Source organism: Astyanax mexicanus, chromosome 1, assembly GCF_023375975.1.
Source record: "Astyanax mexicanus isolate ESR-SI-001 chromosome 1, AstMex3_surface, whole genome shotgun sequence".
In the NCBI taxonomy this organism is placed as follows: domain Eukaryota; kingdom Metazoa; phylum Chordata; class Actinopteri; order Characiformes; family Acestrorhamphidae; genus Astyanax; species Astyanax mexicanus.
Window position 1 is genome coordinate 24,497,408 of NC_064408.1, and position 17,858 is coordinate 24,515,265.

At 36.5% G+C, this 17,858-nt stretch overlaps 1 protein-coding gene across 6 annotated transcripts in view; it reads right to left on the reverse strand.

The window, feature by feature from the left end:
* garnl3 (GTPase activating Rap/RanGAP domain like 3) overlaps positions 1-17,858 on the reverse strand; it is a 103,521-nt gene that overhangs the window by 8,290 nt on the left and 77,373 nt on the right. For 4 of the 6 annotated variants that reach the window (XM_007258103.4, XM_007258102.4, XM_007258104.4 and 1 more), the window contains exons 17-29: positions 17,477-17,551; positions 17,277-17,391; positions 15,143-15,169; positions 14,855-14,959; positions 12,490-12,606; positions 12,132-12,307; positions 8,276-8,434; positions 8,111-8,177; positions 7,920-8,027; positions 6,573-6,691; positions 6,279-6,414; positions 4,558-4,617; positions 2,483-2,701 (exon numbers count right to left, since the gene is read on the reverse strand). In XM_007258103.4, the coding sequence (XP_007258165.3) occupies positions 2,483-2,701; positions 4,558-4,617; positions 6,279-6,414; positions 6,573-6,691; positions 7,920-8,027; positions 8,111-8,177; positions 8,276-8,434; positions 12,132-12,307; positions 12,490-12,606; positions 14,855-14,959; positions 15,143-15,169; positions 17,277-17,391; positions 17,477-17,551 (1,483 nt within the window). The remainder of the gene's footprint in view (positions 1-2,482; positions 2,702-4,557; positions 4,618-6,278; positions 6,415-6,572; positions 6,692-7,919; positions 8,028-8,110; positions 8,178-8,275; positions 8,435-12,131; positions 12,308-12,489; positions 12,607-14,854; positions 14,960-15,142; positions 15,170-17,276; positions 17,392-17,476; positions 17,552-17,858) is intronic. The other 2 variants (XM_007258106.4, XM_007258105.4) reach the window with 1 other exon arrangement.

Genomic DNA, 17,858 nt, shown 5'->3' on the forward strand with positions numbered 1-17,858 from the left:
TCTCAGTTCCCAAACTTGGATATTATTGAAAATCTGTGGTGTGATTTAAAGCGGGCTGTTCATGATCAGAAACCATTAAACCTGACTGAACTGGAAATGAAGAAAAATGGTAAAATATTCCTTTAACCAGAAGCCAGACTCTCATTGGAAGCTACAGAAAGTGTTTATAGGCTGCTAATCTGCAAAACAAGGAGCTACTAAATATGGATGTAATTTTTCTTTTGGGATGCCCAAATTTCTGCACCTGGCTTTTGTAAAGAATTATTGAACACTTTCAATAAATCATATAAACTTCATTTCATTTCTCAAATATCACTGTCTTCTCATCTGCTTTATGATATATTTTACTGAAATTGCTGATCCAAACTACCAACGACTTATAAAGAACATTTTTGAAAATGATCAGGGGTGCCCAGACTTTTTCATACTACTGTTTGTACATTATATCAGACTGTTCTGACCTTATCTTAGCAATACAAGTAGGTGACAGCCAAAGAACATAAAATAGATACTGTCATTTATTGGCAACAAAATGTTTTAAACTTCGTTTGTACCCATTTAGGAGGCAAAGCAGCTTCCAAAGCATGATGTGGAGTGGTTTCCCCAGAGTCTGCAAACATCAGACAAATCTACAAAACACAACAGAATACATTTTTATGCAAATAATTGAAACACTAAGCACTCATTTTTTTTTTAGCATAAATACACTTGTGTTGTCTGGTAGGATATGTCAGTAATTAAATTAGGCTGCAATGCAGACTGTTTACAGTATTCTTCTTAATGCGTCAGAACTGGTACGTGCAATTTGATACACTGATTGCTAAATAATCTATGGGTGGGTGGAAACAAATAGTCGAACCGTTGGTATTGATGGACAAACCCAATTTGACTGACAAAATCCTGAGCCGGGTACAGCCCTAATATGTTTAGAATACAGTAACTATTCTCCTGAAATCTTTTTGCCGTAGTCAGCAGTAAAATTATAAATAACACAAATAATAATAACAGTTTTATGCAAACATTTGAACATCACTGGCAACACAATTGTGCCTAAACGTTTGCACAAGATGCATGTGTATAACATGTACTTCAAATATGCTATGATTCAACATTACTTGTTAATAATTCATAATTAATTAAATGAACTTAAATAATTAATTAAACCACTGAGATAAGAGGACGCTCTACAAATCCATGAAATAGCTAATTTACCCACTGTTTATTTTTCATCCAGTCACCCAGTCTCAATGCCAGCTACTTAACATCACATAAGATACCTCACCTAAACTGAGCTAAACTAGACTCAAATAACGTAACCTCACCTTGCCTCACATCACTTCACCTAAACTAACCCAAACTAAGATAAACTAGGCTTAATTAAGCTAAAGTAAGCTAAACTAGCCTAAAGTAAGCTAAACTAGGCTTAACTAAGCTAAACTAGGCTAAAGTAAGCTAAACTAGGCTTAACTAAGATAAACTAGGCTTAACTAAGCTAAAGTAAGCTAAACTAGGCTAAAGTAAGCTAAACTAGGCTTAACTAAGCTAAAGTAAGCTAAATTAGGTTTAACTAAGCTAAACTTAGCTAACTTGACCCTCTCCTCTCCTAACCTAACGTAATTTCGCGCTCTGAGCCACTTCCAATCATGAACACACAACCATTTCAACAATAAACACTAGTTTTAAGAGTTTTTACAAACGTGAGGACGAGTAAACAAGTTATAGTTTACTTACGACTGTAGGAGCTGTGTTCTCCAAGCAGCTGCCACGGAGCTTCTCCACAGGTGAAAAAAGACGCAGCTCCCACAGGCTTCAGAGCTGTGTTGTGATTGGCCGCTGTGAGCTCGATTAGCTCTGCGCTTGATTGGTCATTCTGTGTACCCCGGATGTTTCCCTGAAATTTTTCGACCTGAATTTTTTTTACCTGAATTTTTACAACCTGAATTTTTATAACCTGAATTTTTTCGACCTGAATTTTTATAACCTGAATTTTTACAACCTGAATTTTTAATCCCTGAATTATTTTTTTGCTACATGATTTTTTTTTTTACTTAAAAATTTTGTACCTGAATTTTTTAAAACAGTCCTTATCTGAAATTTCAATACCTGAATTTTAAATATCTAAATATTTGAAGGTAAATTTTTCAAGAACACCAGATTACACACTCTTTATTTTCAAGAATCATGTTTTTTTGTTTCAGGTTCTGGTGACACTGATTTAACTCCATAGGTTTCTATCAGTTTGTCTAATGTGCTTTCTGGAAAATGCTTGTGAATATTTGATTACTAAGAATTCAAACAGCATACGACTTGTTACTCACATTTAATTCTTCCTTAATTAGGCATAACATCTAAAATCTGAAACATATGCTTTTACAGTGTGTTTTTAATACAAGACGGATGAACAAAGATTATACTTGTTTTTAGTGCTGCTTCCTATTTGTAAAAACACAAACACACACACACTCAGATAGACCCAACTCACCCAGCAGTTCTTTTCGTGTACGGCTTGCGATCTCTTTGATCTCCATGCGGGACAGTGAGAGAGAGGGTGTGGTCGCGATCATAGGGGCAGGAGCTATCACACCAGAACCAGGGGCTGTCAGCACCTTATTGACCAGTGGGGACTTAAGAGGCCTCTCTATGCTTCGCCCAACAAGATTACTGAGTGGAATCTTATAGATTTGTTTGGAGGGAGCTTCAGCTGAAATCAGGAGAAATCATATAAAACAGTGAGTTCAGTAAATCAGGCAGGAGAGAATCAGGTGTAAATACGAAAGTTTAACACAGCAGGTAATTATCATCTATGTATTATATGATGCTGTTTACAGTGTTCACATTAAATATATACACATGCAATGCTGTTTAACACACGTAGGGTGAAATAGATAATTATAAATACAAATATGCACAGCTTTATTTGATTGTTTGATTTTTTTCAGAAAAAAAAACATCCACATCCATCAAAGGTTATCAAAACACCACTGATTTAAAAAGATCTAATTTTATAACTTGCTTGGATTTAACTGAATTGCTGAATGTTTTTTTTTAATCGTGGCATGCCTTTTAAGCAGAATAGTTTTAAACCTTTCCACTAGAGGTCACTACTACCCCACTATTTTTCCTGGAGTAAAATCAAATAGTGTCTTTCCACTGCATAGTACCTTCACTAACTCAAGTATTTTTGCTTTTGGGTACTTGGCACCTGATAGATGTCTCTATTGTTTTGTATAGACTGAAGACTCTCTTTCTAGCCAGTCATCGCTCTGCAAGTCGTACAGGTTACATTTTAGTCCCTAGTCAGCTCGCCTGGAGCCACAAAGGAGCAGATACTAAGACTGAGAAGCAACAGAAAAGAGTTGAGTCAGTTAGTGTAGGTATGTGCAGTAGAAAAACGGCAAAAGAATTCTCCAAAAAGCTCTGAATCACAACTGGTAGTATTACTGTTCAATAAACCAACCCTGATGTGATTGCACAACCAATCAATAAACGTATGTGCAAAATACAAGTAGTGTCTATGCACAAATAACAAAGTAAAAAAAAAATAAAGGGCATTTAAGGGAGTTGGATCCTGAAGAGAAACAAAACGGTCAATAACATCGGTCATGGTCTTAATGCATGCAAAGGCAAGAAAACCTTCCCCTGAAAAGAAAAATCAGAAACCTGAAAAAAGTTTATTTAACACAGAAATATCTGTTGTCAAGCCAAAGCGTAGGTCAATTCTGAATTTGCTGAATTTAACTGAAATAATGCTTATTTCACATTTCATCAGTTTTCTAGAAAGAACTCTAAATACTAAAAAAAAACAAATGTGAATTAAATTCCAAGAATTTTAATACAGTTCAATTTTAGAATGAGTTTTCCTTAGAAACATCAAAAACATTCATGAATTGACCCAAACGCCAGTGAAAGCATGCAATTTCTGGAAGAAATGGAGATCTACCTCATCCATTTCTGCATCATGGGTCAGTTTAAAAATACTAAATCTCCACAACATTATGATCTCCTAATAAAGTGCACTAGCACATGTATGCACTATATTTGGCTATATGTGTGTTTATAGCTGATTCTGATGGTGCCCCATGATGCAGAGATGGCAGTTGCACGTGACTTGCTGTTGGTTTAAGTACCAGGATGTGGGTTTTGTCACAACCCCTCAGAACCTCTTTTCAGGCTGTCTATTTGGACAGACAGAAGACAGCCTCACGGGGCTAAATGTGAAGAGGGGCTCTGACAAAAGTATCCATGGTGAGATAACGATCTGTAGGTCATGCTGCTGCAAATGTGTCCCTCTTCCATTGATCAACCTGCATTTTTTGGTTTTCCTGTTCATCCCTCTCTACCTCTCTCTTTCTCTCTCTGTCTGTTCTCTATATATTTCTCGCTCACTTTCAGCAGCTGAGGAATAGAGGGACACATTGTGCCCACAGAACATTTTCTCAATGCTCTGTCAGCATGCATCTGTAAATGAAAACAAAACCAGGGTGAGTTTCCGTGGCAACGTGCAAGTTAGTGAGGCAGTATGGGAAGCGTAGGCAAAAGCACAAGTCCCCGCAGTACCTTCAGAGTCTTTAGACATGTAGAGGGAAAGCTTGGTGCCATATGGGATCCGAATACAATCTGGACCAGGGATGGAAAAGAGCATTACACCACCCCAACCCACACACTAATTTAAATAATAATGTAGACAGAACAACAGACAGACAAACACTACATAAACTTCTTACCATAATCTAGATACAGGTAAAATCTTAACTTTAATAAAACATAACACATTAATAAAAATCCAGACATGCTCATGTTAAAAAGAGAATACAGCGGTTCTCAAACAGGGGACACAATAACTAATTAATAACTACTGGAGTTGCTCCACTTAGCCAGACTGCTTGTTTTTGCAGTTTAGTTTTTAAAGATGGGTGGAATATACTGGGAAACAAATAATATTGTTAGAACTATGATTTTGTATTATTTTAACACATCTTTATAATAGCAAACTAAGGGAAATACAATGATCCTTAAAATAAATTAAAAAGCCAAATACTGATGTGTATAATAAGAGTAAAGTTAAATAAAGTGAGTATAGTGCAAGCTCAGCAGCGCACACATATACACTGTACTATCTAAAAACAGTGAAAACAGAAACAATTTAATGCAATTTCTTGTTTGTGTGAGTATTTTGTCCTATCCAGACTCATTTATTGTATGATCCACAACTTTTTGGTCACCTAAAAAACATTCTAAATTATTTAAATAGTGAGACACTTAAGGCCTTATTTTAGTGTTCTATTAGCGAGCCGTCAACTGTGCACCAAACAGCTTAATTAATGGCGTGTCAGAAAGTCTTTGCTATCATAACGATGGGAAAAGTACACCTTGCAGAGTTCGAAACATGCAAAAGGCATGTAGTAATTCTCTTTTATTAATCATGGGTGTGTTTTGGCCATAATTGAAAATAAATCACTTGCCATTCCCTTTAAGAGTCAGGTGTGCTCTGACTTTTGCAGACTGGTATTTTAACAGTGCAGTTCTTCTGTGCTTTTCAGCAGAAGAAACTGACCTGCTTGTTCCCGCTGTGGAGGTGCACCAGCAGGCCATTTCTGGGAATAGCAATGTTATTTTATTCTGTATTCTGTTTATTCCTGTGGCGCACCTGCATCGCCAAGATAGCAATGAACATCTGACAGTTGACATCAAACTGTTGTCATGGTTTAAATCTGTCAGTGGGGCACCTGTGTTTTCTGCTGCCAAGATAAAAACACACCAGAAATTTCCATACCACCACACCCATGGGCATAAATATATTTAAAGATATGGTCTCTAATGTTTTAATGAAATGTTATAAAACGTGTTTATCCAAAACTTTATTTTTTTTTTTTTACATTTTGTCAGTTTATTAAATCTACTCTATTAAACAGAATTATCTGAACATGTTACTTGTTAAAAATGGTAGACCTAAAAATTAACTGTATGCCAACCACTCACAATTCACAGCTATCCCACACCCACTTACAAGTTACCTATAGTGTCACAGATTAGCACTACATGTGTAATACATTATGGTGAAAAAAAATGCAGAAAAGCTTTACTAATAAGACAAGACGCTGGTCCATTTCAATAAAACAAAAAGATATATTTGGCGTGCAGTAGCAATTATTGTCCACAATATGCCCTTAGACATATTCAAGAACTATTGATGTAGTCAACAGTAAAAACAAAACAGCTTGCCATATGAACAGGAAAGCAGCAATTCCAACAAGTTTTTAAATGAAAGAAAAACCTACCATCTCCAAGGGGAGAGGGGAAAATGGGCATCTCATATCCTGTTGGTGTCTGAGGAGAGCTTTGGGAACTGGTGTCTCTGGAGCTACAGTTAGAGGCAGAGTTTACTGGAGCTGATGATATGAAGTAGATGTCAGACTACAAGGAGAGAGAGAGGGAGAGCATTTAAGAAGGATGATATTTGCTGTTAATAGTCCATTTTTCTGTTTCATTTATCTAGCAGATCCAAAGCAAATGTGATCATCAATTCATCTCTTCATAACAAGCCTCTGTTTGTGTTCAAACACTGCACTAACCCTAGACGCAACCAGCTGGAGCTCAGGAACCACAGCAGTGTACACCAGGTTTCCATTGACGACCAGTCGAATCTCTATGGAGTCGGTGGTGAACGCCAGAATGTAGGGGAATGCACACACTGTAAAACATAAAAAGACATAACAGAGCATCATCAGCAATACATCTGTACAGGCTGTGTGATGCTGAGACAGCTTGATGCCAACAACTTGCAGCAAAGACTGTGTTTATAAAAATCAACACAATATGTAATTTATATGTGTAATATCTTTTTGTCCTTTTACACACTAAAACAAACAAAAATACTTCTAAAGTAGTTCTGAGGGTAACCTTTTAAAACATATTAGGTAAATGAAACACAAACTGAAAGTCATAAAGTCTAAAGTCACACCTTTTTTGTAATCAATATTATTGGCTAAAACCCAAATTGGTTTACAAATCTCAGTAGTGATGTGATATGGAACTCGGGTGGCGCGGCCTAAGTTTTTTTTTACTTATTTTACTTTTTTACCTCCTAAGACCCAAACTTTTGCATGGTGTGCATTTGCATTTTTCCTAGCTATTTCTGATTAGTAGGACCTAAATTAACTTTTTTTTTTATATCCTTGCAATTTGAAAGGTACAGTAAGTAAATAAACTAATTTCAAACATACAATTGTTACCTGGTCCATGTTTCTGTCTGGACTGACTTTAAAAACCTTTGACTGGAATTCCTGCGACCTTGTTTTCAATCAGTTGAGTGTAATGTTGTCATGTGACCACTAGATGGCACGGGCAGTGTCTCCATATGAGGTCAAAGAGTCAACATATAAAAAAATTAAGTATCATGGTGCAGACAGGCAGATTGTAATGCCCACTAATGAGGACACAGGGTCTCAAGAGATTAATTACATTTTTCGCATTACATTACTTTTACTTTCATACTGTAAGTAGTTTTGAAATCAGTAGTTTTACACTTTTACACTTTTTATTTGAGTTAAACCTTAGTATCTATACTTTAACCTAAGTGATGAAAGTCAATACTTTTGACAACTTCGGTGTGTAGAGCTTGACAAATTGAATGTAGCTGAAACATGTTTAATGAATTAGAAATAAACCACAGGATAACATGTTGATATAAAGGTTTGTTTAAACGTACAGTATTGAAATCTATTCAGACTGTCTGTCAGGTAACACAGTGTCAATGCTGCAATATTAGCAGGTTTCACATTGGCATGCGTGACATGTCTCAAACTGTCTGTGGAGATTTTCTGCACAGGAACCAGAGGCCACAGAGGCCCGACGCATAGTGATAGCGTTTCTGTGGTAACAGGGGGTGGAGCTGGGTTAGTGTTGCTATGGCTACTCACCGATGCTGTTGGGCATCTGATTCCAGCTGAAGTGAAAGTCTGAAGAGTTGGGCTGAATCATGGGCGTGGCTCCATTAAACGGACACACCTTCTTATAGGCGCAGAGATCTATGAGTAAAGTGATTAGGATGTGTTAGGCAGGACGTTACAAAACCTAAAAGCAATGGATAGTAGATATAACAGGCACTGACTGTTATAGCAGAGCAGTAATCCAGCTTCCCCGTCTTCATACACGTCTATGGCTGCTACAAAATTCACCTGCACACATTAGCCATAAATACAAACCATTACGTGTGTCCACATATTCATCGACCCCATTCACTTGTGTGTATGTGTGTGCAGTTTGTTTTTCTTACCCGGTTTGAGTCTACATGATGTAATCTGTATGCATCTCCTGTGCTCTCGTTGATGAGGTCGAACTGGTGTTTATAGGCCACGCAGATCATGTGATCGTTCTCGCCTGTCGGCCCATCAACCAGCGCCATGATGACAGGAGTGTCACACAGGCAGATCTCCTGTGAGCCACACATACAAACAAAGAACAAATGTCAACCAGCACCCCAGAGCAATCATATTTAATTACTAAGTTAAATAATAATAGAATTATATCATATTAGCCGATTATACTGTTTCATGTTTTTGTCAATCTTTCACGGATTTCCAAATATATACTAAAGAGGCTAAGTGTGAACAAAAGCTAGATCTGACCCTGCGTGAGAGCCAGCACAACACACGAAAAATAGCCAGGAGGACTTCCGCATGAACAAAGGTGTGAAATAAGTTTTTACAGTCGAGTTTTGTGTCCTTTACCAGAGAAAACCAAAAAATGTGTATTTTCTATTATTCAGAACTTATGGAGCTGTTGGATTGTAACACTGAGGATATCACACCCTGGCAAGCATGAACATGTGTATCAAGGCAACTTGAATGACCCTAAAATTAGTGTTTTTTTATTTTTATTTTTAAAATGCTGATTATCCCAGCCACTGAGCAGCACTCCCCTACCACTAGCAATGCCCCAGCACCAGGAGGGTGAAGACTAGGGCTGGACCCGAATATTCGGGTATTCGGATATTCGTTCGTTGAGTAGGTATTCGGTTTTTAATTTTGGTATTCGGATATTCGTTTTTTTTCTACTTTCCAGAGCTCCACCTCACTCTAACCACTTCTGTTCTCGCGGGTCCCGTCAGAATATCTTGCGTGCGGGACAGAACTGAACTGTTATTGGCTGGAGCGGGAGTTTAATCCAGACGACAGTGTTGGGAGTAATGGCGTTAAAATAAACGGCGTTACTAACGCCGTTACTTTTTTCAGTAAGGAGTAATCTAACTAATTACTATGACTGTAACTATAACGCCGTTACCATTTTCGACACTCCGTTACTGCACGTTACTTTAGCAGCTGAATGAACTTTTTTTAAACTTTGCGCATACAGACAAAGAGCCCTATCATACACCCCACGCAAGGCGTGTAGCGTGGCGCTTTGCCACCCGTCAACAGTCTATTTTTAGGCCTTGCACGCGTCCTTAAAATAGCGTTGGACTTTGGAATATATTAACACCGATGGGCGTGGTGGTCTGGAAATGATGTGTGTTGAGGTAAATTTCTGGCGTGTTTCTATCTTGGCGGCGGAAAAAAGCTTAGCGCGATTGCTCACCCTGCGCTCCAAAATACTCCATACCATCACATCTTTACCACATAAAAATAAACCACACCCAGAGCCTTCAGCAATCAACTATGAAAAAATATATATACTTAAAAATCGGCACTGTAACTATAAATTATTATTAGTTATATTTATTTCTGTCAGTTATAAGGATTTATATTTATGTTTAGTACACAGACTAAATAACTGTAACTAGGCATTCTGCTGTTTAAAAATTTCAACAGATGCTTATTCTCACTCAAATGCTGGAGTTTTGAAATGGAAAATTAAAAGAGAAAATAACTTTGACTGAACATAAATTTATTTTAGTTAACTTTGCTATTATTTAACTGAATTTCACTTTTATATCTGAAAAATAAAGCACATTGTCAATCTGGCGCGTGGTGCTGCCCGTCAATTACATAAAACTTAAAACATTTGAAATACACAGAAATATAAAGCTATATGTTAGCATTCGTTTCTTATCACCAGGGCAAATTTATTAAAATATTAAATATATTAATTCATGAATTAAAATCTCGTCCAGCACTCTGAAATGTCAGGCACGCAAAGTGGTGCTTGGCGCAGCGGCGCGGCATTGCGCGCAGAATAACCTCTGTCTTCTAAAAAAAGTTTTTATAAATAAGATCTGACAAGTATACTAAAATTAATGTTATTAAACTTACTAAAGCCAACAAATGTACTGTTAATTAAAATCAGGCAAAATGCGCTGCGCCTCTCTCTCTCTCTCTCTCTCTCTTTCGCAGCGGGAGATGAATTCAGCGCGAGGCTATAAATAATTTACAACTCAGTTCAGTTAAATAAAAATAAGTAAGGACCTGTAAGTTAATCAAATATTGTCAAATATAAAGGATAGGTTGAGGTTTTGGTGAGCTGTTTTCATGATTTGAAACTGAAACTAACCGAAACTTTTATTATTCTGCGCAAAAAGCCTGTGATTGTTTTAAATGAGTTTTTTAATGGATTTAAATGAGTTTTTTTAACGGATTGTTGTTTTTGTCCATTCTTTTGTTTTGTTTATATATACATTTATTTCTTTGAGTGTGGTTTGGTTTGTTTAATTTTTATCCCCAGACGCGTATTTGTTTTTTCCGTTTTTTTTTTTCAGTATTACATGTCTTAGTAATTTTCTTTGGTCCTGTGGAGTTTTTCGTTTCTTATTTTTTTTATTCGTTAGACTATATTTTTGTCAACATTTTGAGTTTATTTTTGTTTGTTATTTTTCTAATAATAATAGTAATTACATCATTTATTTTCTTTATTTATTCTTACGCAGCAGATAAGACGCGGTGTGCGGCAGCAGAAATTCCGGGATGAAAACACAAAGAAATCTGGGCTAAAAACACAGAAAAAATATGGGGTGAAAAACAAAAATCCGGGATAAAAACACCAAAAATCCGGGGTGAATATGTCTTAAGGGGGCCGTGATTTTCTTTTTTTTTTTTTACCTCTTTTTTTACCTCTTTTTTTAAAAACGAATATTCGAATATTCGCTTCGAATCAGTGCCGAATATCCGGAGCTCAAAAAACGCTATTCGGGCCAGCCCTAGTGAAGACTAGCACACGCTTCCTCCAACAAGTTAGCCACCACCTTTTTTCTGCTGCTATTGTAGCATTAACCAGTAGCCAGCAAATTTGGAGGAAAGCACAGCAACTCATGCACATGTTCTGACCGACATCATATAGGGATTGATGATATGGGGAGAGAGAGCGCCCTCTACCCACAAAAATTGGCAATGGAATGGCCAATTTTGCTCCCTTGGTCTCTGATGATAAGCAGCATGATCAGAACCAGTAATCTCCTAATCATAGTGGTAGCGCCTTAGTCCGCCTGACCAATCAGAGACCCCTGGTACAACTGTTTTAAGTGTGAAAAAGGCTTTTATCTTGGAAAACAGTAAGGTGGTATAGAGTCAGTCAGCGGATACCAAACAATATATTCAATAAATTATTTTATACATTTAGTCTAAGGCAATAGATCCTCTATGCTTCCTTTTTTGGATTAAACATTCACCAAATGTAAAACACAGATTGTACATTGCCCTTTGCTGCAGTATATAATACATACATTTAAGGAGAAGTGAACAGTTTAACCTGTTGTAATAGTTCTGATTTAATCCTGTCCGTGACAACATTTTTAATGCCTAAAACGTTAAAATTTTTCATGTTATTATTTTTGCTACTGTTCTTGGGTCATAGCATAAATGATAATTCTCAAACTTGCAGATTAGTAAAGTAAATGTTTCAATTTATGCTGGTGCAAGAAAGAAAAAAACAAAACATTATTATTATTACTGTTGTTAAAAATGCAGCTAAGGTGGTGGCACTGTGGTCTGAGGATCGGGCCGCTTGCCATCAGCAGCTGGAGTCTGAGAGAACACCATTAGCATTGCTCTAAAAAGAGGTGGTGGCTGATTTCACATGTATCGAAGGAGGCATGTGCTAGTCTTCACCCTCTGAGTGTAGGTTAAGTAATTGGCCATACAAACTAGGGGAAAAAAACAGGATAAAATTAGAAATAAAATTATAAATTTTCTTTCTTGTACCCGAATGTACTGGAACTCCTCTACTGGTGAATCACTGGTTCCAGTGCTCATGCCTACAGAAGATATGCTGTCAAAGCGTGGCTGTTTCCTTGTGATGAGGAGGAGCTTGTTCCTTATCGCTGCAACGATGCGAAGCTCCACCCCATGGTGTGTGTTAATGGAGTAGAGATGGCATCCTGAAAAGACAGATAAATTACATTTTAACACACAGCCTTCCTCTTATATTTTCACACATGCAAAAAAGTAGTGTTCAAATTCTCTTCACAATGATTAATAAACATAAAAATCTCTAAATCTCTCATACAAATAATATTATCACAGACTGGCACGTGTATGGATTGTTTGGATTGTGTCATACCCCGAGTTTTCTCCAACTTGTTCTCTCTGCTGTCGCATTTGGTACGGACTAGTTGCCTCTCCTCTATCCCTCGCTTGAGTGTGCTCAGTCTGTACACATAGAGACGGGCATCCTTCCCTGAAACACAACATGTGACTTTAAATCCTGGCCCTGTTAGGGTAAACTGGCTTAGTTATGTTATACGGGCTCCCTCATGTTACACTGGCTGCAATACCCTGGCTCTTGTGTTTTATGTTTATGATTCTTTATTAATTGCCACGAGACACTGATATCATGTTTTATATTCAACACAGCAAAGCAATAAATGAAGGCACAGCAGTTCCTCGTTGATGAAGATGAATTAATTTTCTTTCATACGTGCTACAATCCTGCTGTTTATTAGTAAATAATTTGCACAGTACAGTTCATATTCAGCTTGATTATGACTCATACACATTCAGGCTTCTTGAGTGTTTACTTATTCAACTCTTTGTAACCTTATGTCTCAAAGGTGTTGTTTAAGAAAGAGCTATTATTTATTAAAAGTTACATTCTTTTATATTCTACATGTGTATTAGGGCTGGGCAATATGACAAATATTGCAACTGTGAGAAATTTTGTAACATACAGTACAATGCAAAATTATTGTATTAATTTATTATGGATATTGTCATAATTTGTCTAATTGCAACAAAGTATTTCAAATATTAAATAAAGATCATTGTTTTTAAATGTAGCACTATGCTATTTTTTCTCATTTCCAACTGATCAGATGTAAATTGGAACAAATATTGTGACATACTGTATATCATGAGAGTTATTAAATTTCCGCCATATTAAACAAATTTAACACATATATTCAGATCCGAGATAATAGTATTATTAGATAGTAATAGATAAAAGTATTAGTCAAGTGTCTGATATGGTATCATGCTATTACTGCTGTGATTATATTCTTTTATCTTCTGTTTTGTAAACTGGTTCTCTAGGAAAGACCTAGACCAAGAGCTTTCAGGTTGCACCCCGATAGTATCTGGCAACAAATAAGCAACCGTCTATTCAAAATTACAAGCATTGTTACTCATGCAATTTGTTGGTTTCTGAAATTCCTGTCACAATAAGCAGTGGTTTCCTGGTGACAAGGGTGGAAGAGAGAATTCATTATTTTCTTGCTGGAAAAGTTCCTAGCTGGTGTCTGTCTCAGGAAGAAGTTCAGTTAGTACTGGCTCTGGCTAATGACAAGAAAAGGGGACATTAGTGGACAGTGTTATCTGGGTCTCTGCTACTCCTGCTTATGTCTGCATAATGAGCTCTGAGTCTAGACGATGCAGAAAAAACTCAACAAGGTGTATGTGTGTATGTCTGTGTGTGTACTGATGTGTGCTAAGAGAGAGCGAGCCTACATTACCACTGCTGTCAAGGGTGTTAAGATGTTCATTAGGACAGGAGACATGAATTGTTACTTATTATTTTATTCTGTACTCTTCATCTGACTTTTTCATAATTTTATAAATTTGTAATTTTGAGCATCTCTTGGCACCTTACGATTATGATTTAGAGTTCTGCAATGCATTCATAAAATAAGTATTGATGCATCTTGATTAATCTTTTTCTTCTACACAGAATTTATTTTTAAAGAAAAGTATTTGTAATGATCCGAAATTAATCCTGCTATATGATAGGCTTTTTGACAGTATTTCTATTTTAATACATAAAAAAAAAAAAATATATATATATATATATATATATATATATATATATAAAATGATTAATACAAAAACCTAGGATTAATGTTGTTAGGGTAATATATATCAAAACCATCTATAAGCTAAGCAAAAACTAGAAGGTGATTATAATATTATGACTGACCAGTGTAATGCATATACAGAGCTGGTTTCAATGTTGTGGCTGATCTGTGTTTGATCTGGGTATAAATAAAGTTATGCAAAGTATTTAATTTTTTTATTTTACTGAATTATAATATCTCAGGGCAGTTTTGATACTTTTTTAAAAATCTGCTGAGTTACTGAGGTTAACTGAGAGCTTTAATGGAATAAAATAACACATGTACATAAATAATATGGCAGGTCTGACTCAAATTTATGCATTTGTGAATTGATTCAGGCTCATCCACGTCCAAATCGAGATGCATCCAAGGATCAAAAATCCCCCACCACTAGATCACAAACAATATTTTCCAAGTTGTACAGACTTCATTTTTGTGAAACCAAACATAAACACAGAAAGATTTTTTTGTCAGAATGAAAAGTGATTTTGTTACCAAAAATACACCTGCTGAACTCTTCATTAATAGTAATAACATCTGCTAAATGATACATCAGTCATCATAACACTGATGTCAGCTGATCTCCGTACTCACTCATACCTTTATCGGCCCTTGTGATGAGAAGATCCTGAGGTTCTAGGACGTGCATCTGTTTGACGGTTAGAGTTTTGTCGAAAACTTGCACAGGAGGCAGGGCTGGAGAATCTGTCTCACCATGAAAAGCAAACAGGGTGGAGGTTATCTTTTTTTAAGCAGAAATTACTTAACAAAGCAAATACAGTTATTATTTTTTTTATCAAATACCAAATCTAAATAGATGATGCTTATAAAACACACACACTGCACTTTCAACTGAACTGATCTCTTTAATAAGACAGTGGAACTTACCTGCATTGGACAGTAGTGGATCGGAGGCTGAAAAAATATATATATATTTTTACAAAGTAGGTTTCACAGAATAACATCACACCTGAAGGATTCATATTAATACAATGATAATAGCTCTGACAGACAGCTAAACAGATTTAAACAGATGTTTAGATGTGACAGAGTTTAAACTGATGTACAAGCATGAAGACATACAACTCTGGAAGGGCTGAAGATGCTACACTACTACACTAAAATGACTGGCTTATAATGTCCAGTATTCCATTTCGGAGTAATTTGTTCTAGATTATTAGTGGGTTACGTTTCAGTGACTTTATACAACGTTTTAGGTCACTGGTTGAGCAGGGCATGAAAATTGCATGGTGTTGCCTAGCTGTGGTTCTCTTCAAATTGCAGGGTTCAGAATTCACTCTTAAAATACTCCCAATTATCATTTTCCTTCAAAACTTTGAACCTCATCCCTGCTGAGTTAATTGCCAGGAAACCTTACAGTTCTGACTACAAACAGCAGCGCCTTTTCTGTTTTCCTTTTCCCACCAGTTCATTCCTTTTTCTGTTTGCTTCTTTGTGGATTGACAATACTCATGTCTTTAATATCACACTCTACTGAGTCACAAAGCACCTTCAGATAACACAATGGTGTACACTTGCTACTGATCAAACTGCAGAGGGCAGATTTTCAATACTTTCCTCCTGTTAAAGACTTTTTTTTCTGCTTCCATTCAGTTCAAGTGAAAATAAGCACACATTCTCTTTAAAGATACAAGCCTGCACATTTTAATGCACAGTTACCTTTTCTGCTTAATTGAACAAACTGAAAGATCATAAAAATATATAAAATCTGGATTGTATGAAGGTCATGGTTTTATGTCTAATTTGAAAAATTAAGGTTTCCAAACTTTGGACACATTTTATACAGAAGAATGCTTTTTTATTGCTATTCTTATGATATCATTTATTTATTTTAATTTTTTAAATTGTATTTTATCATTTAATGTTTTATTAATTAACTATTATTTTGTTTCTTTCGTGTCTCCGCCCCTGTCTAGTGGCTTCACCTGTGTTTCATCTTTAGCTCCGCCCCCTCATTACATTTCCCCAGGTGTAACATACTCTTACTATCTGTAGACGAGCTGTGCACTGCTGCGCACTGTGTCCAATTCAATTCAATTCAAATACAACAAAAGTTGTCACAAAGCAGCGTTACAGAGAAAAACAGGTCCACGCCTCTTATGAGCAGCACCACAGAGATGCTTTTTTTTTTTTCTTTTCACTGTGTGTGGGTAATGAGTGAGGTTTTACATGCGCTAAAAGCGCAGTGCACCTGCGTTGCCAGTATAGCAATGAATGTCTAATGGTTGACTGTTACCTAGGTTAATTTCAGTCAGTGGAGCACTTGTGTTTTCTGTTGCCAAAATAGCAATACTCCAGAAATTTACCTGGAAATACTTCATTTCAGGCCATCACGCCCATCGGCATAGATATGTTTGTAAGCTCCATTGCTATTTAAACGATGCTGGCGCAAGGTGTAAAAATGTGGCCCCATATCAACACAAGTTGTTAATGAGCTTCATTTATTGGATAAGGTATGCCGGTAGCAGGAAAAACACTAAAAATGCTGGGCAGTGGGCCTCCAGGACCAGGGTTGACAATAAAGCATATAGCATATAATGTATGCTACATATAATATATGGTACATTTTGTATAGTACTGTTCCTTTACAGTATACTGTAGATGGTTACAGTATAGTAATACTACTCTAAGCTGTACACAGTCACAGTACAGTACTTTTGCTGTGCTGTTAGTCAGCCTTACTATATGTTTAATGTTTGTAAACACCCCTTCTAATGAATGCATTCTGCTACATTAAGTTGCACCCATTACCGACACACAACTCATCTTATCCCTGTAGAGATGCAGTGCCAACAGAATGTGACTCTCTGGAGCAGATAAACATGAACCTACTGGCCTATTAGGAGTTGAAAAGTATCAATTAGTTTTGGAACTGGGAAATAAAACAGAAATTATGCTTTTAATAGAGCAGAAATGTGAAGAGCTTTGGAAGAGCACGTTTTATATCAGTCTCAACATTCAGACAGTTAAATCATGATGACTCATAATGAGATATTCTCACCCTCCAACAGCATGACCCCTGCTGAGTCCGTGGCAACCAGTAATGACTGACCCCAGGAATCCCCGCAGACAATGTCATATGCAAAGCTACTGCAGAAAGACTGAGACTCCCACGGCTGAGGAAACAAAACAAGGTCTTTAACAGCCTTGCATACTCACTGTTTTATTTATTCTCTGTCTCTCTGATCATCCTTCTCTTACCTCTTTCCTGCAAAGGCCAGTGTTGACTAGACTAGTAGGAGCGTCCCCTTTAACTATGGTTTTCAACTTCAGTGCCTAGAAATACAACATACAAAAATAACATAAATCTCTACTGGTATTTTTAACCCAAGTTAGCCTGAAAGCCAGTAGTGCTTTTAGTAATTACATTGGAACACATAGTACAGAAATAAAACTAAGAACTCTGAACTTCTAAGGGTCACAGTAGGGCTGGACAATATGGATAAAACTATTTTCTCAATATTTTTTGCTAAAAGATGATATACCATATATATCTCAAGATAATTTTAATCCATTAGTTAATAGCAAAAAGACACTTTTAAGACAAAACTACATGTAGATTTTATACAGGCACTTTCAAATT